Source organism: Oryctolagus cuniculus, chromosome 10 (assembly GCF_964237555.1).
Source record: "Oryctolagus cuniculus chromosome 10, mOryCun1.1, whole genome shotgun sequence".
Taxonomy (NCBI): domain Eukaryota; kingdom Metazoa; phylum Chordata; class Mammalia; order Lagomorpha; family Leporidae; genus Oryctolagus; species Oryctolagus cuniculus.
The window spans coordinates 109,819,480-109,845,155 of NC_091441.1; the positions used below are offsets into that span (position 1 = coordinate 109,819,480).

At 50.7% G+C, this 25,676-nt stretch overlaps 1 protein-coding gene across 4 annotated transcripts in view; it reads left to right on the plus strand.

Annotated features, from left to right (window-relative positions):
• Positions 1-25,676, plus strand: part of CHCHD6 (coiled-coil-helix-coiled-coil-helix domain containing 6) — a 250,654-nt gene that overhangs the window by 128,144 nt on the left and 96,834 nt on the right. For 3 of the 4 annotated variants that reach the window (XR_007921948.2, XM_051852609.2, XM_008260313.4), the window contains one exon: positions 6,335-6,418. The exons of the other annotated variant lie outside the window; for it this stretch is intronic. Coding sequence is in view for 2 of the 3 variants with exons in the window: in XM_051852609.2 (XP_051708569.1) it covers positions 6,335-6,418 (84 nt within the window). In the remaining variant the exon portion in view is untranslated. The remainder of the gene's footprint in view (positions 1-6,334; positions 6,419-25,676) is intronic. 4 annotated transcript variants of the gene reach the window in all.

A 25,676-nucleotide genomic window follows, 5' to 3' on the forward strand; every position in this document is an offset into this window, starting at 1 on the left:
CTTGTGGTCCTCGCTGGCTGGTACCCGGCAGCCACTCTGTCGTGGGGGCACCCTGGAGTACCTCTGTAGGCAGCTCACACAGTGGGTGCTTGTTCATCAGTGACGGAAAGTGAGAGAGAATAGCGGCAAGACAGAAATCAGTGTCTTTGAAAATTAAATCTTAGAAGTGACATCCCACCACTTTTGCTGTGTTCTCTCCACCAGCTGTGAGTCGTGAGGTCCAGCCCACAGCCAGGGGAGGGGGTCACACCAGGGCACAAGCACTGGAAGCTGGATATTTTATATATATATAGGGGCCATCGACCATCTGCCTCACATTTATTGGGGTAACAGATTTACTTATTTCTCTAAATGTATTTGGTGTTTTTTGTTTACCACCCTCTTCTCTCCCTTCTCCCCATCCTCCTCTTCCTCCAAGCCCCTTTCTCCTTCTCCACACACATCTTGTCCCCTCGTCCACCCCCTTGTCTTCACCTTACCCCTCCCCCACTGACTTGCCATCTGCTCTTTCGCCCTCCTTGCTCTCCTCGTTCTCTCCTCTGCCCACCCCTTCCCTGCTCTTCCTCTGGAGCAGCCATCAGACAGACATGTGCTGGCCCCACCGGTCTGTCCTTTGTGGTCCTTGTCTCTTCTTTCACACTTTTCCTCTTTGTTATCCATTGATACATCTTGGCCACATCTGTGTGCTACATTCCAAATTGCTATTTTTCCCCTTACTTTCCTTAGCTTAGGGTTTGTCTTATCCATTTTACTTTTTTTTTATTTTGGAGATTTAAGATTTATAACATTTAACCTATTTGGGCATTTTCCTATTTCTCTTTTTAAAAAGATTTGAAAAAAATATTTATTTGAAAGGCAGAGGTACAGAGAGTGGGAGAGGGAGAAGGAGAGGGAAAAGAAGGAAAGAGAGAGAGAGAGAGTGAGTGAGTGGGCGGGCACTGTGGCATAGTAGGCTAAGCTTCTGCCTGCAGCACTAGCATCCCATATGGGTGCCAGTTCGTGTCCCGGCTGCTCCACTTCCAATCCATTTCTCTGATAAATGCCTGGAAAAGCAGTGTAAGGTGGCTCAAGTTCTTGAGCCCCTGCACCCCAGTGGGAGACAAAGAAGAAGCTCCTGGCCCCTGGCTTCGGATCAGCTCTAGTTGGTGTGGCCATTTGGGGAGTGAACCAGTAGATGGAAGGCCTTTCTCTCGGTTTTCCCTCTCTCTGTCTATAACTCTGTCTCAAATAAATAAATAAAATCTTAGAGAGAGCGAGAGCGAGATCGATTGATCCTCCATCACTTATTCATTCCCCAAATGGTCAGTGCTAGTCTAGGCTGAAGCCAGGAACCTACAACTCCATCTGGGTCTCCCACCTGGGTGCAGGGGCCCAGGTACTTGGGCCATCTTCTGCTGCTTTCCCAGGTGTGTTAGCAGGGAGCTGGATCAGAAGTGAAGCACCTAGAACTCCAGCCAGTGCCCTTATACCTGCGTCCAAGCTGGTGGCTTAACCCGCTACACCACAGTGCCGATCCCAGTTTGCCTGTCTCAAATTCATAATTCCTTTTTTATAAATAAGAAGTTATTCCTCCTGTATACTTCTGAGAAACATAAACATGAATTTAGCACCTTTTATCAATTGAAAATGTTAATATTGGCTAGATAGCTGATGATGTTAAGAGTTAATTTTTTTCCATATGCAGTGGTACCAAGGTTCTGTTTAGGAAAATGAAAACCTGAGCTTTCACAGCAGTCTTAGAAGTGTGCACCGATGAATGGTCTGCTGTAAGAACCTTGGGTCGAGGAGACGGTGGAGAGCAGAGTTACAAGGAGACCCCTTAGTTTCTAATTGGAGAAGCTTGGTGATAGCCTCTAGAGATTTATGACACTTTTCTGTCTTAGGTTTAAATTTTAATAAAAATTCTCAAACATTGCTTTATCATGAAGTTGTTATAAGGTTGATTTCATCTGGAGTGAATCGCAAATTTCATAGGTTGCCTTTCTAGGAATTACGTATCTTTTTATATTTGAGATTTGGTTTGCACGCTCGTTTTGAGTGGAAGCTTAATTTTTGTCATGTTGCTCAGTATTTTTCTCACTTTCCAATGGCTTTTCCCCCAGCCTGTCATTTCTGTGGTTGGCTTACACCTGCACCCCAGTGCAGGGCCCCGACTGTCTGCGGCCCTCTGAGGCCCCTCCCCATGGTGGTACTGGGGATGCGACAGAGCCAGGCGCTGCATCAGTGGAGCTCTGTGTTCGTTTGTGGTCCTGGGGCCGGTTGTGTGCCTTCTGGCTTGCCTGGGCTTAAGTAGGCTGGAAATCGCTGCTCTAGACAGGCAGTGCCTTATCTCAGCTTTGTACTGGAGGGGGAACCCTAGCCTGCAGGGGGCCAGCCTGACTCCTTCCTCTCCCTCTGTAGAGCATGGTTCATTTGGGTCCTGTGGGATAAAGATAGATCCTGGCCTACTGCAGGCCCCAAACCCAGCAGGCCTGGTCTACAGCCCTACGCACTGCTCTGTGTTGGATGCTTCCATCTTGTTTTTGAGCCTGTCTGTGTCTTTCTGCTCTTACGTGTTTGGAGCAGGCTGGATGCATCAGCATGTGCACTCTCCAGGGCGTCTTGGCTGGAGGAGTCCTTGACTCTGGCACGGGAGATTCCTTCTGTTCTCTATTTAAAGACTGTCATCCACTGAGCACATCTTCACAGTGGTGATGTTTTAGCATTGTATTAGAGACAACGTACTTAATTCTGATTTTTTTTTCCCAGAAGACTTTATTGGAAATCTCCTTAGAGAAAACAGCAGCCTGCTACCCCCTGAGTTATTCTGTCTTATGGTCTCCCTGGCACATATCAGTCTCTGAAATTATCTTATTTATCTGCTCACACATTTGCCTCTCCTACTGGGATCTAAGCTCCATGAGAGCAGAAACTTGCTCTTTGGTTTTCCTGTTGTATCCCTGATCCCTTTACAATGTGTCTGTCACAGAGTAGCTGCTCTCCAGCATTCTGATAAATTACGGAATCAGTGAAACCTGCCCTGCTCCTTAATCCCAGTGCCATGCTGAGAGCTGCGTGTCGTGCGGCCTCTTGTGAGTGTCGGGAAGCAAGCACTGGGCTGTAGAGTAGCTGTGTAGAGTGCCCAGTCTGTCCTCCTTCGTTCATCACAACCAAATCATTGAGGGCCTGCTCTGGGCCAGCCACAGACATGCAGGCATCTGTATCCCGTTCATTTCCCTCAGCCCTCTTCATACGTCAGCTTCTGTCTGTCATCAGTCATTGGGGTTTCACTGTCAGTCTCCAAGATGAACAGAGGTGGTGGGCAGGGTTTGGTAGTTGATGAAGCAGAGGCAGGGAGCTAGCCACCGTGCTGGCTGGTTTGTGATGGAAACTAAGACTTTGGAGATAGGGTGCTTCCCTGCAAGTGGAAGAGACAGACTCCCTCCTCTCTGAACAGTTCATCACTTCTTTACTTAATGACTGCCTATTTGTTGTGCCTTTAGAAAAAAAGAGATTGATTTATTTGAAGGAGTTAGGAAAAGGGAGAGACAGACAGATCTTCCTTCCACTGGTTCACTCCCCAGATGGCCAAAACAGCCGTGGCTTGGCCAGGCTGAAGTCAAGAGCCCAGGAGCATCTTCCAGGTCTCCCACATGGGTAGCAGGGACTCCAGCACTTGGGCCACCCTCCACTGCTTTCCCCATGTGCCTTAGCCAGGGAGCTGTATGGGAAGTAGAGCAGCCGGGACATAAACAGGTGTCCGTATAGGATGCTGGCATTGCAGGTGGTAGCTTTACCCTCTAGGCTGTTACGCCACAGTGCCAGACTCCTACTTGTTACATCTCAGTGTGACTAGAACAGGAGGCCTCTTTGTCCTCAGGACTCCTTGTTGGGTTTACGGGCAGACGTCTTCTAACCTGACAAAGAGCCGATGGATGCTCAGTGTCTTGGTTCTGCATCCCACTCCTGACAGGGATGTGCTGCTGGCCCAGGCCCCAGGGCTGTGGGCTGAGTATTCCTGATTCCTCTGCCCAGGGGAGCGGCACGGTGTGTCGGTTGGATGGTGGGTGGGCCTTTGGATGAGACTCCTTGTCTCTGCTGCCCCACTTGCCCCTTTTAAGTGGCAGTTGAAGGGCCTCATGGTGGTTTTGCTTTCAGATGTCGTCTTCCTGGTTGGCTGGACTGCTGGCTAGAGAATGGCAGGTCCAGAGCCCCAGGAGGTGTTCCTGCGCTGGCTGCTAATTGTATCCGACTAGCTTCTCCTCTGATTGCATCAGGGATCCTTAACAGTTAAGTGCTGGGCTGCTGAGTGGCCCAGCACAGATTAGCCATGCTTGCGTTCCTGGGACACAGCCCCAGCCTCGGCTTTGAAAATTCCTGCGAGAAATCCCCAGCACTCAGAAGCACTGTTTGTGTTTAGCTTTTCGGGAGTGTTGGCATTCCAGACGCATTCCGCAATACTGCTTGGCATTTTTAGGAATTCTACAGCTGCCTGGGGAGCCAAGTTACTACTCCCTCTTCCTTCTCCAGGTAAGGGGAGAAGCCCCAGGACGATGGCAGCTCGCTCAAGCTCACAGCGGGCCACTTCGAGGTAGGGAGAGCTAGTTGTAGCACTCAGCCCTCAGATGCTCAGACTGCTGCCCAGCCCCTCAGGCCTGGTGTTTCCCCTGAGCCTCTGAGCCTTTCCTCTGGTACTGGCCAGTTACAGGCACCTGTGGTCAGCTCCCATGCTCGACCACCTTGCTCGTGGTTCCTGAAGGCTTCGTGCCAGTAGGAGTAGCATTGCCAGGGAAATGAGCTTTCAAAAACACCAATTCCTTATTTTACCCTGTAGTTCGAATGACTCAAACCCATGTGCTGATGCCATAGTGTGTTAGGGAAAAAGCCACTCAGGACTTGGGGGTGGACTTGGGCTCATGATACCCCTCAGTCTCTGACTAGCTGTGCTCCTGGAGGGGATGAGAATTAAATGCCACCAGGGACTGGGAGAGTACTTGGACACACGGAGCTCCGTCACGGGGCAGATGGTGAGCGAGGAGTGTGATTCTTCCACGCAAGTGCTGAAGCGTCCACTCCAGCCCACAGTGCTGCCTTTCCGTGAGTCTGCTGTGTGTGGAGGCAGAGGCGCTGGCCGCAGGGTTCATCAGAGGCTCTTGTGGCGTGGGTGTCCCTGCCCATTTCTGTTGGGGTTTCCTTTAATCTTCTGAACAGTCTTGTGAGGGGCAGAGGGTGACTTTCGAGAAAGGGGGTGGAACTTGGCTGAGTTAAGAATATCATTTAAGGTCGGCGCCGCAGCTCACTAGGCTAATCCTCCACCTAGTGGCGCTCCGGGTTCTAGTCCCGGTCGGGGCGCCGGATTCTTTCCCGGTTGCCCCTCTTCCAGGCCAGCTCTCTGCTGTGGCCCGGGAAGGCAGTGGAGGATGGCCCAAGTGCTTGGGCCCTGCACCCCAAGGGAGACCAGGAGAAGCACCTGGCTCCTGCCTTTGGATCAGTGTGGTGCGCCGGCTGCAGCACGCCAGCCGTGGTGGCCATTGGAGGGTGAACCAACAGAAAAGGAGGACCTTTCTCTCTGTCTCTCTCTCTCACTGTCCACTCTGCCTGTCAAAAAAAAAAAAAAAATATCATTTAAGGTCACTCCATCAGTTAAGGGCAGGACTAGGTTCAGCCTCAGGGCTGCTGGCTCCAGGGTAGTTAGCTGAGCCCTTGTCTTAAATGTAACTGAAGGGAGGGCACAGGGCCTGTGCTCCAACAGGGATTCCCTCGTCTCCATCAGGTGGATGGGGGGCAGGATGTGTGCATGCATCCTCACTCTCTCTACCTCAGGCTCTAGGACGGGGCGTGCCCAGTGTACCTGCAAGGCCAGCAGCAGTTCTGGCCCTCCCAGACTGTGCAGCGCAGGGTAGCAGCTCCTCAGCCAGGCTCACCCAGCTCAAACCGCAGCTCCTCTGAGTAGTGAGTGTCTGAGCGGCCCCTCAGCCCCTCTGTGTGTGTCTGTCTCCTCATCTATAACGTGGGATCATGCTGATCCTGCCTCTTTCAGCAGTGTTGCAAGGATCAAAGGCAATCGTCTGTGGGAAGCACGGAAAACAGCACTTGGCAGATAGTAAGCATTCAATAAACGCTAGTGATTATCATCTGCAAGATCGTTGCAGTAATTCCCCACCTCGAAGGGTTGTTGTGGAAATTGAAACGCGGTCCGTGTGAGCGTGCTGGCAGATCGCAGCACTCTGCTCCGTCACTGCTGCTCTCCTCACCGTGAGTGCGGTGTGAGCAGGGATGCCAGTGGCCTTCTCCTCGCAGCACCAGCCCCGCACTCGCGCTGCTGGCTAACGCGGGCTTTGTTCTCTCCCGCTAGGCCCGGGAGCTGGAGAGCAGAGAGGCAGAGCTCAGACGCCGCGACACCCTCTGTAAGGAGCAGCTGGGGCACATGGAGAGGAAGGTAAGGCTCTGCTCGGCTGCCTTCCTGGGGGCCAGGTCCTAAAGGCCGAATACGCCACCGCTGGGGACTAGAGAGGGTGCCTGTCGCCCGTGGCCAGCCACCCTGTGGACACGCCCGCCAGCATCCCGCATCCAGCACCACAAGCCCAGCCTTTCAACAAGTTGCATTCACAGAGATAATTGGTTTTTAATTGGCCCGTTTTGTGTTGAATGCGGCTGACTCTGCTGTAGTTCAATTTTAGAAAAAAAAACACCACTTTCACCACAGGGCGGTGCTGAGAACCAGTATACCTTTTTCACTTTAGTTAAGCTGCACTGGATAAAAATAATAATAACGTGAGGTCTTGCTATACAAATACATTAAAGTTGTATTATTGATTTTCTCCTGGGAGTCGGGAAGATCAAAGTGCACTCCTGCTACACACTCACTGCATTCCCTGCTTTTCTGAGGATAAGCCTTCGAAACGATACGATTTAAAGACACATCATCATGCCTTTAAAAAAAAATGTACACTGATTCTTGAAAATTAATTTGGTAACTTACTTTTTTTTTTCTTGGTTTAATTTGTTGATCATGACAGATTTCTCAAAGAAACAGCTTAAAATGTGGGAGGGGATGGTTGGGAGGGCAAGAGAAAATGATTCTCCCTCATGCCTGAGACAACGCGCCAAGCAACCTGAGCCATCAGCTCAGTGCAGGCGAATCTTCGTGAATCATTTGTCACGGTTTGGAGCTTTGAAATTGACAGTTTGCTTGAGGGGCTTGATTTCCAGGGGGGTTTTCTCCCATGGCACTCCACAGTGGAGCCTGGCAGAAGCGTGATTTCTGCACCTCCAGGCAGTGGGGACCAGAGGAAAGTTCTCCCTGCTCCGTGATCACCCACCTATCTGCCTCCATGGGGCTTTTAGGGGGTGGCTAGGATTGGCATGTGGTGACCATGAAGCGCTGGTGGTGACATCCCACCAGGAACGAGCGACAGTGCACCTTGGAGCCACTCAGAGTGGCCCTTGATAAACAAATGTTCCAGGAACAGCCACCCGCACAGGTCTGCCTGTAGCTCGAAATGACAAGGATTGTGATTTGAAATCCTGGAAAAGGGTTAAAAAAAAAAAAAAACAGCCATAGCTCTAATTATCACAATTGTCCATATGTTCATAGGCAGAGATTTTTTTGTTATGTGTGCAATTCTTTGGTCTCCTGCTGTGCGCCTCTCGTGTTTTTCTCCCTGGGTTTGGCTGCTGCAAGTATGTGTACATGTGTATGTTTGGGGTGGAAGGGAAATAGCCCCACAGCATTTTTCTTCCTCCCAAATCTATCTCTCCTCTCTGCTTTCCTTCTTCTTGAAACCAGTTATCTGCTTTGCTAAAGGAGAGGAAATTCTCCTGGTTGAGCCCCTTTTTCTCATCTGCTCTTCCCCACTCATCATAAAGTGAGGTCCTAACTCCTTATATATGCAGAAGCAGGGTTGTGCTTTTAACATAAGGTTTTGCTACCTGGTTGTGAACGGTTATTAAATGCTTCTAGAAGGAAGTGTAAAAACATGATCTCTCTGAGTCTTAAACACAGCATTTTGCTGGTGGTAATACAAAGAGGAAAGCACCTCCAGCGTCCCCGGAAATGGTGATTGGTGCCGGAGATAGAGGGGATTAAAGAGGAGCTGGAGAAAGAGGGAGAAAAAGAAGCAGAATAATAAGGCTTAATTTTATTAGTTTTGAAAAAGGTTTTCGATCTTTTCTGTGGATAATTTTATTCCAGTAATGGCTGGAAAGATGGAAAACACAGCGCCCGACCATCTTTTTATCAGCTGTTGCTTTTATACAATTCTGCTTGCAGGGGGAGGTCCTCTCAGCCCTTGACATTTGCAGCTTCTCCACACATGACTCCAGGCCCTTCCGATCCTCGTGCTCCTCGCGTTTTTTTCCCCTCCTATTTCTACTTCCTTTTCAGTTTAGAAAGTGGTGGTGAAAACCTGTCCAGGGGAGGTTGGAACAGCTGCCGCATCATCCTTGAGCACCCAGCACAGCTCAGGGTGTGTCCAAGCTGGGACAGCGGAGCAGGACCTGGGCCCTGGAGAGAGGCCTCCGGCTGGACTCCTGCTGGTCTGGCACCTGTAGGATGCGGTCCTGGGGCGCTGGCTGGGTCTCCCCCTCCCGCTGTGCCAGCAGGGAGGGAAAGCAGGCACAGAACCTGCACTTGTTTTCAAGGAGGAGGAGACCTCCTGACCCTTTTATGCTGCAGTATTTATTCCCAAAATGATTATTCTTGAGTGTGCAAATCAGTTTTTATAGGCCTCCCCTACTTTATAATCTTTCTGAGTAGTCGTTCTTCACAGCCACACTGCACGATTTGAGCGAGGAGTATTTCTTCTGTTTGATCACGGGGAGCAGCGAACTGCTAAGAACCCGGGGGCCGTGAACGGGTCCAGGGGGCCTGAGGCAGAACCCTGGACGTGGTGCTCACAGACAGCAGCAGTGCCGTTTTGCTGACAGAGGTGGTGACCAGAGTCCCGTGTGCCTGCCTCCCCTCCCTGACAGCTCTGTGTCCCCATCCTGTGCAGTCACTCTGCCCCCTTACATTTTGATCTCTTCATCTGTAATCGGGAGACACTAATGTTTTCTGCAGGGAGTTAATGGGAGGATTAAAGGGGTGGTGTCTCTAAAAGTGCCAGTGTGTGCTTGGTGCCTCAAGGGTGCTGGCTGCATTCCCCAGGGCATGGTGGTATTGGGAATTCTGTATCATGTCACGGTGCTACATGTGTGCTGGGGAGAATTTATCATCAAAGGTGCCACAACCCCATCCCCTGCTCTCTGGGCTGGGGAGGCCTCATCTCTGGGCTTCATCCAGCTTTTCTCTGATGCCAGCCAAGGTACCCCATTGGTCATGCACCATGCAGCAGGCCAAGGACTGTGTGCTGCTCACAACTGGGTATTTCTTGTGGGCCTGACAGTGCCGGAGAACAAGGCTGCCTTCCCATTGGGTGTGGTGACCACATGAACCAGGATGGTGAAGCCCTTGACCACCTCTTCTGTCTGAGTGTGGCTATTGAACTTCTTGCCTTTGTAACTTCTCTCCCACTAGATACGCAGGGCCTTTGCTCAGCTGCCACTTTGTTATTTCCTGTGGGAAGCAAAAGAACCAGGAGTGAGGTCCTCTCACACCAGGGCTAGATTCAGCTGTGCTGTGGCTGTGGGCGATTTCTGCCTGCGCACAGCCGGCACGTTTTCGTGTGTCCTAGCAGAAACCTCTGTGCTGCGTGACTCTGAAATACCCCTGACAGCCTATGGAGCTGGCCAAGACCTTGTCTTCTGCACTCAGCCATGGGGCTGGGAAGGGTGGCGGCAATAAGTGGGTTTTGGGGTCTGGCAGACCTGTCTAGTTCTGCCTCAAAAGTATAACGGCCTGTGATTCTGAGCAGGTTGTTTCCATTCTTCAGCCTTAGTTTCCTTATCTTTGAAATGCGCCTTGTAAGACTAAGCTGCTAGTTATTTGGCAGACAGGTGGCAATTTGTAGAAGGCAGCCATCCCCTTCCTCTGATAAACGCAGAGCCGTTCATTAATTCCACATTGATTTAAGTCTGCTAAATGTTGGGCACATCAGTGGGTCAGACAACGGTGGTTTGGGAGGGAAAGAAGGATCAAGTTCTGTAATCAGAGGACCTCCCAGCCTGTCTCACTTTTGCAAACTTAGCAGTCACAAATTAAAGAAGGGCCTGTGATTTCCATGCGCTTTATAAGATGGCCCCAAGGAGAGCCCCACAGGTCAGCAAGGAGATGCCAGAGGGGTGGCAGAGGTCACTGGGCGCCTCTTGCTGGCCTGCCTACCTCAGCTGCACCCCACTTTTTGTTGAAGTCACACACTGTCAAGTACAGAAACTAAGCACCAGCCAGATGAATTCTCACCAACCAAACACACCTGTAACTCACCTGAACCAGGGAGAAAGGGAGAAACTAGTTAATGTGTCCGTTCTTGGATTTTTTTTCTCCCCCACAGTATCAGTCTCTCTCCCTGCCCCTCTCGGAGCCCCACATTTTTCCCTGCACTTCCTCTGTGAGCAGTCCGCTGGTTCTCCCCATTTTTCTCTGGGCTTCTACTTGGGGTTACTTAAGGGGAGACCACATTTGGATCCTGACATCCCTGCACAGTCGCCTCACTGACAGCACTCAACAAACACTGCTTGTTCCCGGCACAGCGGTTTCTTCTTTGTCCCTCAGTGTATCAGTCAGCACGTTTAGCAAAACAGAAGCTACACTAGTGTTTAGAGTAGGAGGTGTTAGCTATGGGGTTCACTTGACAAGAGAAGGGCTTCCACTGGTCAGCGAGCGCATGCATCCTTGTTGCTTTATAACCACAGTGTGATACCGTTGCACACTTGGTAGAATGGCCGGAGTGGTAAAGGTGGACAATACCAAGTGCTGACAAGGATGCAGGTCAATCCAGACTCTCAGACACGGCTGAGGGGGACGTTAGGTGGCATAGTCACCATAGAAAACGGTCCTCTGGTGTCCATTAGAGCTGAATCGGCATGTCCCCTGTGACCCAACAGTTCTGGGTCCAGTAACAGTGTGTCCTTAGGTTCTCCAAAAGAGATGCTGTGGGGTGTTCTTTGCAGCATCTTTCACGGCACCTGCAAGCTATGAACAACAAATAGGTGACTCTCACAGCAGTAGCAGCAGTGGAACACCGGACAGGAATGACAATGAGCGATCTATGGCTGCATGCAAAGATGCTGCTGACCCCACAAAGGTACGCTAAAGCAAGAGGGCAGGCATAGAACAGTACCTGCAAATCGTATGGCTTTATTTCCAAAGAGTTTGAAAGAACAGCAGAACAAATCTATGACATCACAGGTGAGCCAGTAGCTGCCTGTGGGGAGCAGTGTCTGCAGTGGGACGGTGGGCAAAGGCTCCCTTTCCTGACCCAGGCGTGAGTTACAGGTGTGTTTGGTTGGTGAGAATTCATCTGGCTGGTGCTTAGTTTCTGTACTTGACAGTGTGTGACTTCAACAAAAAGTGGGGTGCAGCTGAGGTAGGCAGGCCAGCAAGAGGCGCCCAGTGACCTCTGCCACCCCTCTGGCATCTCCTTGCTGACCTGTGGGGCTCTCCTTGGGGCCATCTTATAAAGCGCATGGAAATCACAGGCCCTGAGTTATCTGCTCCAGCCCCCACGGGGCCTTTAATATGTATTTTTTTTTTCTTTTCCTCCTTGCTGTGACTCAAGGGCAGATGAGCAGGGAAACGTTAAGTATCCTACCCAAAGAAAGACAGCCAGACTGTGGCAGGCCTGGCCGCAAATCTGAGATCTCGGTGTGCCTGGTGCTCTAGGATCTGGCTTCCTCCGAGTTCCTATAATCCTGAGCACCTCCACTTCTGACTGCGGCTCTGCTGCTCTTCCTGACGGCCCTCACTCTGGGAGAGCTGCTGGAACCCTGTATAAGGTTCTGGGAGGCAAGGGGTATGGGCCCAGGATTGGGGCTGGGCAGGAGAACCAGCAGCACTCCCACAGTGTACTCCCCTGGGGCCCAGAGCCTTTGGTGTGTTCCCGCCCTTGCCAGCTGTCCTGTGCTCGTTAGCATCTGTGCCGTCTCCCCTTCCTGACTGTGAAGATCTGTGAGCGCCGAGTCCTCTCTGGTCTGATTCATCAGGGGTGATTCATCAGCAAGGGCTAGCGATGCAGCGTCTGGCGTAGAATAGGTGCTCAGTAAATGTTTGCAGAATAAAAGGAAGGAAAGAGTGTGTCCGCAGCCAGGAAGCCGTGACGCAGTTGGGGTTCCAGGAGGGGAAGGAGGGGGCTTTTGCTGAGAAGGCTTCTTGGTGGAAGATGCGTTTGGAGAAGGAGCAGGACGTCAGGGTAGCACGCTGGGTGGGTCACGGGGAAGCTGGGGCTGCTGGATGGACAGCTCGGCCCCTGCCGAGATGCTCCCGGTGAAGGGAGGCAGTGCAGTGGGCGGTGCAGCTGTGAAAATAGGCTGTCGTGAGACTGTCAGGGCCTGGCCGCCTGGCTGACAAGCCTGGCCTTCGTAAGGCTGATGAAGGGAGTCTTGAAGGGCCGTGAGAAGGAGCAAGATTTGAGCTGCAGGGCCCAGAAGAAGAGCAGTGCTGTTAGAACGAGAGAGAGAGCAGTTCAAGTGAGCCCCTACCCTTGGGGAAGGTCACAGGTTTAATTCTGGACTTGCACATAGGAGGTGGAGATGACCAGCAGATGAGCAAGAAGTGTCAGACAGCCCTCCAAGGTGCTAGTCACTCTGGTTTTGTGAGTGTATGCTGCGTGCCTGGCCCTTTTGCACAGTCCTCACTAATCCTTGCGGCGACCCTGCAAGGTAGATATTACACATGTTTTACTAGTGAAAAAAGCAGAAATCCGGCGGCACAGGCTGCCAGGAGCCATGCAGCTGAGAGATGCAGTCAGATCTGTAGAGCTCCAAAGGGCGCCATGCAGCACACCACGCTGCCTCCCCTTCAGCTCAGGAAGAAAAGCTCCAAGAGGACTGTGGTCAGAGACAAGGAGGACCAGGAGGGGGCCTCTTTCGCCGTGCCGGGGACATGTGAGCTCTGTTGATGGAGCGTTTCTCAGGTGCAGTGGAGACTGAAGCCGGGGTGTGTAGGGTCAGGGTAGCAGTGATGGAGGGGAGTGGAGGAAACAAGTGTAGGCTGTTCTTTCCAGACGTTTCACTGAACAGAGGACCTTGGTAGTGGGAGAGGGAGCAGCATGATTATGGTGAGAGGAGGAGGATTCATACCATGTCTCTGAGAGGGGAGCCAGTGGAAGGCCAGGCCCACAGGTGGGGAGGGGAGTGATGAGAGGACAGCCTTTACCCAGGAAGGGTTCTTGGAAGAGCCGCCCTCCGTAGGGCTGGGGCGGTGGGCATGAAGATTCGCACTTCCACACACATAGTGAATGAGCGATGTCTTGCAAGAGCCACCAGCTCTCAGCCCTGGACCATGGCCAGTGGGCACTTGTGCTGAGTAAGGGAGGCCTGCTATGTCAGAACCAGAATTGTCGCTAGAGATTCAGAGCGGGGCTAGCCACTGAGGTGAGACCGGGAGGCAGCAAGGACTGCCATTGTGAGGCCTACAGAGAGAAGCTGCCAGAGCTGGGCACGAGGGACAGCTCAGAGTGACCTGCAAACAGAACAGCAGGAAATCAACTGTGGAGGGAGCCTACCTCCAGATCGTTGTGGGGATTATTTATTTATTTATTCATTCACTTATTCATTTCTACCTGCTGAGTGACCTGGGCTGAGCTCAGAGGACTTGAATAATTCTGAATCGAGAAATTCTTCACCAGGTTGAGCTACAGAAGGATGCCATCAGTCACCCCACTGGTATCCCTTTTCTGTAATGGAACCACCATAGAAATGAGCGTTTTGTATGTTCTCAACAGAATGTTGAATATAATAAATGGAACTGCATACTGCATAGAGATTGATGGCTGCCTTCCTTAGCAAGATGGGATTTTATACCTATCCTGGCAGGATCCAGGTTCTTTGATAAAGATGATCAATGAGAGGGGAAGAGATAAAGAAATTCAGAACCATTGACCAATCCAGTTCTTTTCACAGATAAGCAAACAGGCCCAACGCAGTTACACGGTTTGAGAATCAGTTGGCGCAGTGGTGAGCGTGGAGAGAGACCTAAACTTGAATGGCAGCTTCCCCGTGCACTGGCTGTAGAGGGATGAACAAGTCACTCAAGCCCTGAGCCTAGTGGTTCCGCACGTTTACAGGGAGGACACTGTAAGTGCATTTTCAGTTTGCGTAGTAAATGACCTGACATAGAGCCTAGCCTGTTGTCACACATCTGCTATGGTGTAAATATGGTTTGTCCCCCTGAAACATGCGGGGTTTAATTCCCAGAGCCACGTGTCAATGGTGTTAAGAGCATGGTAGCCTGATCTAACTTGTGTTGAGAGGACAGGCCTTTGGGAAGTGACTGGTTTAGCTGAGGCCACGAGGATGAAGGCCCACGATTGAGCCCTGATGACTTTTAGGAGAAGAGGGCAGAGACCAGACCCCAGACGTAGAGAGGCCTGACCCCGGCTCTGACTGTGCGACTGCGCTGCCTTGGGACTCTGCCAGCAGGAAGGCATCCCCAGAACTAAGTCGATGCCAGCACCATTCCCATGAATCCCCAAAACCTCTTTTTTAAAATTAAGTTAGGCTGCCTCAGGTATCTTATTATCTTTGTGTATAATGGTAACTGCAGTTACTGTTACCAACCAAATTAACAGTATAACTGCTGTTACTCTCATCCCTCCCGAGTCACACAACTGGGAATACTGTAGCCAGGATGCTGGGTCCTTGCATCCTTATCCAGTGTGCTTCCAGTACCCACCACCCCCACCTGCCATTGTGTGAGGAGAGTACTTAGGATCACAGGCTCTGGAATTAGATGCTTTTAATTCTTGGCTTCCCAGTTTATATAACACCACCATTGAAATCTCAACCAAGTTATTTACTCCTTCCTGAACTTTATGTGTATGAAATACCTACCTCTTTGGATCACTCATTATGGGGGGGGGGGCGGGGATGAGATAATTCATACTAGGTATTGTTTCAGTACTAGCTCTCAATGGGTACTCAGTAAAAGATGGTGATCTCCATCCCACTCCTGCCCCACCTCCACATGACCACCTCTCCACCTCCACCTCTCCACCTCTACCTCCACCTCCACCTCCACATGACCACCTCCACCTTCACCTCCTCCACCTCCACATGACCACCTCTCCACCTCCACCATCACCATGGCCACCTCCACCATGACCACCTCTCCACCTCCACCTCCTCCACCTCCACCATGGCCACCTCCTCCACTCCACCATGACCTCCTCCTCCACCTCCACCATGGCCACCTCCTCCACTCCACCATGACCACCTCCTCCTCCACCTCCACCATGGCCACCTCCTCCACTCCACCATGACCTCCTCCTCCACCTCCACCATGGCCACCTCCTCCACCTCCACCTCCACCATGGCCACCTCCACCTCCTCCATGACCTCCTCTTCCACCTCCACCATGGCCACCTCCTTCACCTCCTCCACCTCTACCTTCACCTCCTCCACCTCCACCATGACCACCTCCTCCACCTCCACCACCACTACCACCACTTTCATTGTTGCTGCCACCATCACGGTCACTACCCCTGCTGCTTCCGCTGCCATCGCCACTACATCATCACCTCCACATCTGCCGTCTGCATTGCTTCTGGAATATTTGCTAAAGAGCTTCTTCTGGACCTTATAGTCTCGGCTCATACTTTGCAGAAATCTTCTCATTTGTCTCACAGTAACCTTTGAGGTGAGGGGAGCAGAAAGTGCAACCTCTGTTGCATACTTGGAGAGGCTGTGACTCTCCTGGGCTGTGCGGCTTTTCTGGGTAGCTGTCTGAGCAAGGGCTCTCCTGAACCTGCTGCTTGTCTGTTTTCTGCTAGGTTTCAGTACCCAAGTTATGTCAGTCAGGTTTCACAACAGTGGAGGTTTTCACAGATGAAAATGAGGGTGCTGAGGTTAACAGATGGTCCACACTTTGGCAGCTATTAACCTTAGACCCAAGATTTAATCAGGTCTTTTGGAATCTACTTCTGTATAATAGGAATAATCATAGTTCCAATCTCCTAGCTAGTTTTGAGAATTAAACGAGTTACGACGGTATTGCTAACAGACTGTATACCTCTCTGTCTCCAAATCACTTGCCTTGTTTGACCGCCACAATGACCTGGTAAGCCAGGTGATGATGATAACGACTGACCTCGCTGGAGTCCTTGCCGTGAAAGTGCCCAGTGTGTTATGCATGTGTCCTGTGTACTAACTTGTTACAGCGTCAGGCAAACTTATGACACCCCCATTTTACAGATAAAGCAGGCTTGGAAATCTGCAGCAGTTGTCACATGAATGATTTGGGATTTCAGCGAGCAGTGAGAATCTGCTGTGCCTAGGCGCTGGTAGGCTTTATTCCGGAAATCCATTATTCACCAGTTGACCCCACTGGGCCAACAGCTCTAGATTGCTTGAATCTGTATTAAAACAGTCTACAAAGGAATTTACTCTAAGTAGAATAGTACACTAGTACAATGAGCCCTTCTCTCCCTGTCCCCCAGATGTAACAGTTTTGTCACAATTGCTGGTTGCTCTTGCTTTCTGACTTTTTTTCTTTGCTTGAGTACTTTAAAGCAAATCCCAGTGACCGTAGCATTTTCCCATCTACACACTTCAATATACATCTCTGGAAAGTGTAGACATTTTCTTACATAACTATAATGTCGTTATCTTGCCTCAGAGAATTGACATTGATTTCTCTGATTTCCACAAAAGCTTCTTCGCCCAGTATTTTTGTTTGTTTGTGGTATAATTCAGGATCCATCAGCTGCTATGTAGCCCCTGGTTCTTAGCCATTAAGTCTTTTGTCACCAAGAACAGACCCCTGCCTGTCTTTCATGCCAACGACATCTTACAAAATCTCTTTAAGTTCTTATTTCCTTTTTTTTCCTCCTTCATTGCATTGAACTTGGTCCGGAGAAGTGAAGGTAAATGCTGCAGAGAAAGCCAAATTTATACCCTGTTAGAAGAGGGGCAGCTGCAGTGCGAGGCCAAGGGCTAATCTCGTGGTTAAGTGGACGCTGGTTGCTGCTGAGTTGTGGCTCGGGCCTCGCCAAGCACGGGCTCACGTAGTATCCGCTCCCGCAGTGGTTTCTGCACCAGTCCTGCAGCAGCTGCGTTAGAATGCAGCATTTCCTGCTCCAGGGTTATTGTGTGTTGGTTTTGTCCCCCCCCCCCCCCCAGCACATTACGTCTGCTGAATAGGTACTTAGGGGCTGAAGAGCCTGAAGTGCTTGTCCACCACGGGTGCAGGCTCCCACCCATCCCTGCTGAAAAAGGCTCAGTTGAACAAACAGCTTTAATTAAACAGGTACTTTAGGGCCTTTCGCTTGCCTGCCTTTCTCACTCTCCCCTTCCCAGCCTCTAGCAGCTTGATTTGACCAGGTGAATCCTCTTGGCTTGTGGAGGTAATGGGATGTTGCGAAGGGGAAGGGCAACCCGACAGCCACCTTGGCTTCTCCCCGGGCTGGGTGCCTGCAGGCTGTTGAACCCATGCCTCCTAGGCTGCCTCCTTACACAGTGGTGGCCGCTGGCCGGTCCGTGACTCGAACTGAAGCCCCGGCTCTGCACTGATGTGCTTTCCACAGACTGCCTGTGACCTGGCATCCGCTTGCTGCAGGAGTCCATCTGTGCATGCCTCAGCGGCTTCCCGCCGCATTCAGGAGAGAGCCAGAGGGTGCTGTGTCCAGGCCTGCCTCTAGTTCCAGGCCCTTCACAGTCACCCCTGGGGTGCTTTCCAGCTGCCCGGCCTTTTCCCCTGACAGGAGGGTCACCTGGCAAGTACTGCCTGTCCTGGAAGCTCTCCCTGGCTGTCCGCCTCCTGGTGCCCCTGTTCATAATCCACCTCATGGTTTTGTCTCTGGAGTCCAGCTCAGTGTCTGGTAGACACTAACAAGCATGTGACAGCTCTGCAGTCGGGACAGTCTGCAGCATAGACCAGGTGGGTGGAGGTGGGTGGAGGTGCTTCTCTGCGTGTAACTGAGGCTGCTGGGTGCCAGCCAGGGAGCCAGGCCCTCCCAGCCCTAGAACCTCTGCCTTTGTACTTAGTGTTGTGGCAGTTACCCGACCATTTGCTTAGAGCTCATCCAGCTATGGAGCAGCACTGTTTTTGTTTTTTTTTTGTTTTGTTTTGTTTTACCTTGCTTACACTTATTTCCTAAGTAATACATGTTTACAATGGGGAAAATTACTCAGAAAATTCAGATAAGCCCAAAGAATAAGATGAAACTGGCCAAATCAGCCCACCCCCAGGAGATGTAACCGTTGTTAACCTCTTAGGGTACACATGCCCAAGTTGGCTTCTATTTTGCTGATATTTATAATTTTATATTGTTTGCAAAAATGGCTTGTTGGCTAATCTTTAAAAAAATGGCCGTTGGCTAATCTTTAAACAACCCACCTGCTGTGAACCTTCTTCCCGCATCGAATCTCTTTCTAAACTTTGTTGGTTGTGTGCTGTCACTGCACTGTTTAGTTGCTTTAGGCCTTTCCTGTGACAAAGAAAAAAAAGTTATTCTGACTCTATAGCTTCCTACACTTATTTTCTCAGGAAGAAGTATTTGAAATGACAATTACCAGGCACTTCTGATTCCGTGTGTCTATGGGCCACGCGTGGGGTTTTCCATTACCAAGTTGCCGGGTGGTTTGGGCTGTGGAAGCTCACGCCTCACCAGTGGTATGTGACAGTGCCCGTCTCCCGCACTTTCATCAACATTGCGTATTTTCCTTTTCACTTTTTAAATCAATGACAAAATGCATGTTTGCAAAAACGTCCAAACACTGTGAAGGTGTGTGGAATGTGAATCTGCATCCCCAGAAGCCACCACTGGTGTGTTTTTCTGGACATTTTCTCTGTGAGTAGTGACCTTCGTTGTGTAAATAATACCCACATGGTTTGTATTTTACAAATAGGGTCTTGGTTTACTATTTTGTAAGGTGTCTTCATAACTCGTACATAGCAGTACATTTTGGACGGCTTTGCTTAGCTTGTCTCCTCACACACCAGCCTGCCTTGCTCCTGTTGGTGACTACGTGACGGGAACCGCATTCATTCATTCCATAGTTTTCCTATTGGTGGACTTTTAAGGTTACTTTCAATCTGTCACTATTAATTTCTCTTCAAAAATATAAACCAACGAAGAGTTTTAGCATTCTTGCCCTGTACCTGAACCCTCACAGCATATTATCTTCCCTAAAAAGTTGGCATTTACAAATTTTTTAACGTGATTGAGCATCTTTTCATTAGTGTTTTGACCCCCTGTGTTTCTGTCTTTGAGAATTGCCTCATCATATCATTTCCCCATTTTCTTACCAGGCACTTGGCCTTTTTATGTGATTTATAGGACTTCTGTAGGGATATTAACTGCTAATTATTATGTTTATTATAAACCTGTTTTTCTGGTCTGCTTATTTTAACTTTACAGATATTGTGTTTTGGCACTTAGAGCTTTAACATATGTGTATTTTATGATAGATTTAAATGTTCCCTCTTCCATTTTCATTTGTTTTGAAATTTGTCAATTTTATGAGCAAAAAAATGGCATTTTGAATTTGTATTTACTCATCACTAATGAGGTGGTCATATTCACTGCTTTGGAAATCCTATTTCATCCTTTGTGACCGCTGTAGGAATCTCGGGTTTGAAGGGGCTCACCTGATGCAGCGTGTTTTCCTATGTCTCCCTGCCGGGGCCATTTAGCCATTGACTGGAAACATGCATATTGGAAACAGTGGATTCACATGTGAGTTTGACTCCTTAACTCTGGCTAACTGTAAGACTAGGTAAATTAGTTAACTTTTCTGAGCCGAGATTTCTCATTCTTAAGGGAATAATAAAAACTCCCTCCCTGGATTGTTGCTAGTGTTAAATGAGATAATTAATATGTGAGCATACTTATTAGGATGTATGTAGATATGCAATCATTTTCCTTCCTCTTCCTCCCAGGGTAGTTCATTCCATTAGTGGACAATTACAGTTGTTCTTTATGTTGAATTAAACTGTCTTGCTGTATGTAATTATGACCCGTTGCTTCTACTCTCAGCCTACAGAGTAACAGCTGTTGCCACAGAGCCACACAGAACACGCCTGCTGCTTCAGCTACATGGCACGTCAGAGGGTTGAAGGCTAACTCTGCTTTCTCGTCCCCTGAGCCATCATCCCCTGTTCTTTCAGACGTCCCTCATAGGAAGTAATCCTTTGGGTTTTGTCCCTGTCCTTCCCGGGGCTGGGGGTTGGAGGGGCCGGTGGAGCTGGGCTGTGGCCTCCTCCCCGGGGCGGTTTGGCAGCTTCGCCCCTCTCAGTCTTGACTCCCACGGACCGTTGTGCGTGCCGCCGGGAAGCCCCTTTCGCCTGTCTAGCCGCCAGCACAGGGCCTGCTCCAGGTCCCTATTAATTTTCCGTTCAGGGGAAGGGACAGAGACAAAGGTGGGCAAGGGGCCTGCTGACCCGTTCCGCCTCAGTCTGGGCCGCGCGGGCTGCTGGTAGCAGCGCTTCCGGTTCTCAGCACTGAGACCACAGCGTTCTGTCAGGGATCCGCATCCAGCTCATCACTCTGGAGTTTGCAAAAATCTATCTTCTCTTCCTTTTGCTAAATTAGACATTGTCTTGTCTTGGGCATCTTCCCATTTTCTCTGAATTCCCGGGAGTGTCCGTCTCTGCTGAGTGAATCTGAGCTGAGCTGTAATTCGTGTGGATCAGATTTGAATCCGCTCAGTGCGAGCGCATATCCTCTCCCAATCTCCTCCGGACTGCGTTTCAATTCCCTCCTATCAGCGTTGGATTCGCCCCTTTCAGCCTGAAGATGATTCTCCTTGATAGAAAATAGGACTTTAGCAGTTTTTCCTCTCCATCATCTGTTAACTTAACACCTTTCACCCCAATATGGGCCTATCCCTTCTTGTTCCAGTCGTTCCTAATCCAAATTTAAAAGCTGCCTTTTTTTTTTTTTTTTTTTTTTTTTTTTTTTTTTTTTTTTGTCTTTAGCATTTTCCAAAAGGCTCAGCTTGCCTGGGCCCCTGCTCTCTCAACGCTGTTCTTGCTGCCCTGGGCTACTCCTTAATGCTCAGGGTTGGTCTGTGCCCTCCTGGCCTCTGTGAGACATGGGTGCTTCTGGGAAAACTCCTTCCACAGCCCTACAGAGCCTCTGAGGTCAGGATTCCCAGGGCTATCCTGGAAGCACACGGTAGAAATCACCTCTGTCTTCAAACGGCACCCCCTTCCCCCTCCCGGCAAGATCTGATGTGCCCCTCCCGGGGGCCCTGCACTCCACCCCACCCCAACCCTGTGAGTGGTGAGTAAGGAGACGTCCTGATGTTTAGGCACCTAGGGAATGTGGCAGCCTGCACACATCCTTTCCCCTTACTCAGATAGTCACGGTGTCTCTTAGGCATCTGAGCTTAAGCACTCCTCTCTCATGTCCTCTCTGACATGGCGGTGGTTAGGGGACATTTGGCCACACCTAGAGATATTTTGGCTGCCATGGATGGGAGGAGGTTGCTCTTGACTTCTCTTGGGAAGACCAGAGATGTCACTTTGCACCCTACAGGGCGCAGGACAGTCCCTCAAACAAGGAATTATCTAGGGCAAGTCAGTTGTGCTGAGGCAGAGACCCTGTTGGAGAGCAGCTCCTGTGTGCCTCGTTAACCCCTGAGCCGCTTGTTGAAAACTACAAATTTCCTCTGGGGAGTTCTGGTCCACCTTGGGGCCCAAGAATCAGCCTTTGAGCAAGCACACAGGGGTGAAATGTGCACGGGTGGCTCATAGACTGTGTTTGAAGAGCACTGTTTTTGAGTCTCAGGTAAGAGCTCGGAACTCTCTGAGACCTGTCTCCTGGTCTGAGGGTTCCCAGCACTCCCAGGCTCTTGCTGCCCTGAGCTGCCTGCGAAGCTGAGCTCCAAGCTGGCGTCCTCCCCGGGGCCAGGGTGGAGTCCAGCACCTTGTTTATTTAGGGAGCCCAGCTGCTCACTGCGGCTGTTAGAACCAGGGCGCCAAGGAGCCATTCCTCAGGTGGGTCACGGTCGAGACCTGCCAGCAGCCTCTTCCCCTGGGCCCTGCACAGTGCCCAAGGCAGGGACTCAGTGGATTTCCCACCGTTCTCCACCTCACTTCCTCTCTCTCTGGTCGACAGCAAGTTGTGCTTTTGCATCTTGCAGAGTCTCAGGACAGGCTTTTGTTTTCCTTGTTTTGGCTGTGGTCCTTGTCCTTCTACGGTCAGAACTAGGGGGGCAGTCCGCAATCCCAGGACAGCTGTCACTGCTGCTTGCTTGGGCGCAGCTGGTCATCGGCGTCCACAGTTCCGTGGACGCTCTGTGTATTTCCAGTCTCCATTTTCCATCATTTGAACATCGCCACTGCCGGACGTTAGAGGATGCAAAGCATCTTAGGGCATTCAAGGATTAAACGGAGGCCGCGTGAACCCTGTCTTCCTCTCCAGTTGAGAGACGGCGTGGGAGCTGGGAAAGACCGCGGGCCAGTTTGCCCTTCCTGGGTTGCCTGATGAGACCTGGTGATTGCTCAAGTGCATTCAGCGTAAGGTTTGTCTTTTTTTCCCTCTTTGCTCCTGAAGCTCTCTCCCTGCTTGGCTTCGTTTGTTCGTTCTTTCAAGCCCATTATTCATTGCATGCTTCACGGAGAGCAGCAGTGGTCTTGGCAGTATGCGAGCTGAGCGGGGCGACTTCATTGTCTGAGGTCAGGAGTACCCCAAGTGCCGTCAGTTTCCTGTCTTCCCCTGCAGCTGCTGGCTTAGGGCTGCGCGATGCCAGTTTGGCTAAGGGTTGGTTCGGGTTGGTTAGCCAAAGGGGCCTAATCTACAGAGCTGGAGCTGGCTGGACCGCAGTGATAAGACCTCTGGTTGTCCATGTTATTCCTGTGGCCTCCGCAGTCCTGCCAGGTCTAAGCACTGCGTGGGTCGGATGGCTTCTCCCCAAAGTCTGTGGCCTTGCCATCCTCTTACACCGTTTTTTGCCAGCGCGTTACCCATGGCTGTCGTTTGTAGAGTGCCTAAGGGCCAGGCACTTCTCCAGGGGCGGTATCTCCATCACACACACAGGTCTTCTGAGTAGATGCAGGGGCTCCCATTGTACAAATGGGACCTGGGGGCCTGGAGAAGTCTGTGTGGCCTGCCTAAGACCACACAGCCTGACAAGTGATAGAAGTGAGCTTTCAACCCAGGACTGGCTGGTTTGAGAATCTTTATTCTTACCTCCCACTGTGGAAGCTGTGATTTATCTTTGTAAAGGAACTGAAGATTTGCCTTCAGAAATGCAAATGGTCCCCAGCCTGGTAGAGTCAGGTTCATTACTCTGCTTGTTCCAGACCCCTGGCCAGATCCTGTGGCCTCTAGACAGTCTGCTCCTGTGTCCCTTAGCAAGTTCTTGTCCCAAGAGCTCGCAGCTCCTCAGGACTGTCCCTTTTCTCCTGGCAGCCTGTGGAATTTGGCTCTTCTGTTTGCATTATCGCTCGCTGTTGGTATAACACTAAGTACTTAAAAAGTGTTTACCTACAGCTCTGTTCCTGCACTCAGGATCAATTAAAGTGTTCACAGTGAAGTCCAGCTTGAAAGGAGCCTGAGGAATAAGAATGGAGCTGTTGGATTGAGAGGGAAAACGCCCCAGAGTCTCAAGGGTCAGGAGCGTGTGCCAGTGTGTCAGGAGGCCAGGCCAGACGAGAAGCTGTCCAGGGCCCAGGGGCTCAGGCAGCCACGTCTGCTCAGCATGCACGTGTGTAGCTGTACAAGGCCACACGGAGGTGGCTCCATCCGGAAGGCTTCTGTCGCCTGAAGGTGCATTGTGCCCCGCACCAACCATCAGCTACTCCTGGGAGTATCCAGTGAATGGCCCTCTCCCTGCCTGTCACAAAGTCCGTCCGTCCGTCCGTCCATCCGTCCTTCCTTCCTTCCTTCCTTCCTTTTTTTTTTTTTTAAAAGATTTATTTATTTGTTTTAAAGTCAGAGTTACAGAAAGAGGGAGAGACAGAGATAGAGAGCGCCTCCATCTGCTGGTTCACTGCCCAGATGGCTACAGTGGTCCGGAGAGGGCCAGGCCAAAGCCAGGAGCCAGACACTTCTTCCAGGGCTTGGTAGCAAGCATCCAAGCACTTGGGCCATCTTCTGCTACTTTTCCCAGGCCGTTAACAGGGAGCTGAATGGAAGGTGGAGCCACTGGGACACGAACCGACACCCATATGGGATGCCAGCGTTGCCGGTGGTGACTTTTACCCACTACGCCACAACGCTGGTCCCCAGAAAGTGATTTCAAGGTCTGCTGGGCTCTTCCTTTTCCCTGTCCCTACACTCATTCCATCCCTATGCTTTCCAGATATCTAAAAACCGCCCCCACCCTCTGCTTTGTCACGTTACCTGGCCCTTCATGGCCCTCTGGCCTCTGGTCCCAGGCCTGAGAAGTGCAGATACCCTGGTCACAAACTGAGTCTGCCGGTTGCGTCTGAAAAGGATGATTCCCATCTGGTGGTCTGTCTGTCCTGGTCTGGACAGCGGCGCTTCTGTCTGTCTGCTCATCGTGTCCTGCAGCCCTGTCTCACACTCACCCACTAGCAGATCTGCTTCTGCTCTGGGGTATGCTCGGTGTTCCTTCAGGTCTCTCTCTTCCTTCCGAGGCCTGTCTGAAACGTATTGTCCCACCCTGTCCTGGTCACAGTCTACAGATCCGTTATGCCGTAGCCCAGTCCTTACCTTCTCCAGAAGGCCTCTTCGCTCCAGCTGGAGAGCTCTCGCCTGCTAGCCTCTGTGCGAGCTGCTGCAGGCAGGCACTGCTGGGTCTCTTGCCCTGTTCTGAACTCCAGATCAGGAAGTGATTCTTGTTGATCACAGCACTAGAAACCAGAATCCAAAGCTGGGAAAAAAGGGGAGGAGAAGGACACTCTGTGGAGAAGCACCTTCCTTCCCAGTGCAGGGCCTGGCAAGCCTGCTGGGCTGTGGGCTGCCCCGCAGGGTGTGGCCCCCCACAGGCCATGCCCGGAGTGGGGGGTAGCTGCCTCCTGATGAGCAGCTGTGGAGGTGCATCACTGGCTGTCTGAGGATGTCAAGGGAGCTGTAGACAGCCGTGTGTGCAGCCTTCAGCTGGGTACAGACATACTACACGTGCGCAGGGACACGGTGGCCCCTGAAAGCTACAGGAGAGCCTTCCCCTTGGTGGAGGAGAGGGCTTGATAAAAGTGGATTCAAATTTCATAGTAGTTTAGTTAAAGATCTCCAGGGCTTCTGGTGAGGGTTCTTGATAACATCCTGTTTCATGCAATTTTAATGAAACCAAAATCAGTTTAGAAGTGTTTCACTATTCTTAGAATCATCCAATCCCAGATATTAGCCTTAAACCCAAGGAGGTTAGGCTACCTATCCAAGCTACAGCGTGCATGAAAAAGCCTCTAAAAAACAATGTAATATTTTTTTGAAATGGTTTGAAATATTAGAAATTCATTTATTGTCGCAGATTTTCCCAAAGGAACCTTCCCGTGCAAATCTGTAGGCAAATGCTTCCTGCTGGCTTCCAGGAGGAACATGGGTTGTTTTGTTGTCTCTTGTTAAAATGGTCAGTCTCAAAAAACATGTAAAATTATTTATTTATGTATTGTGTTAGAAAGAGAGAGAATCAACCCCCCACCCCCCGCGTGCGCCCCTGCTGGCTCACTCCCCAAATGCCACAGCAGCCAG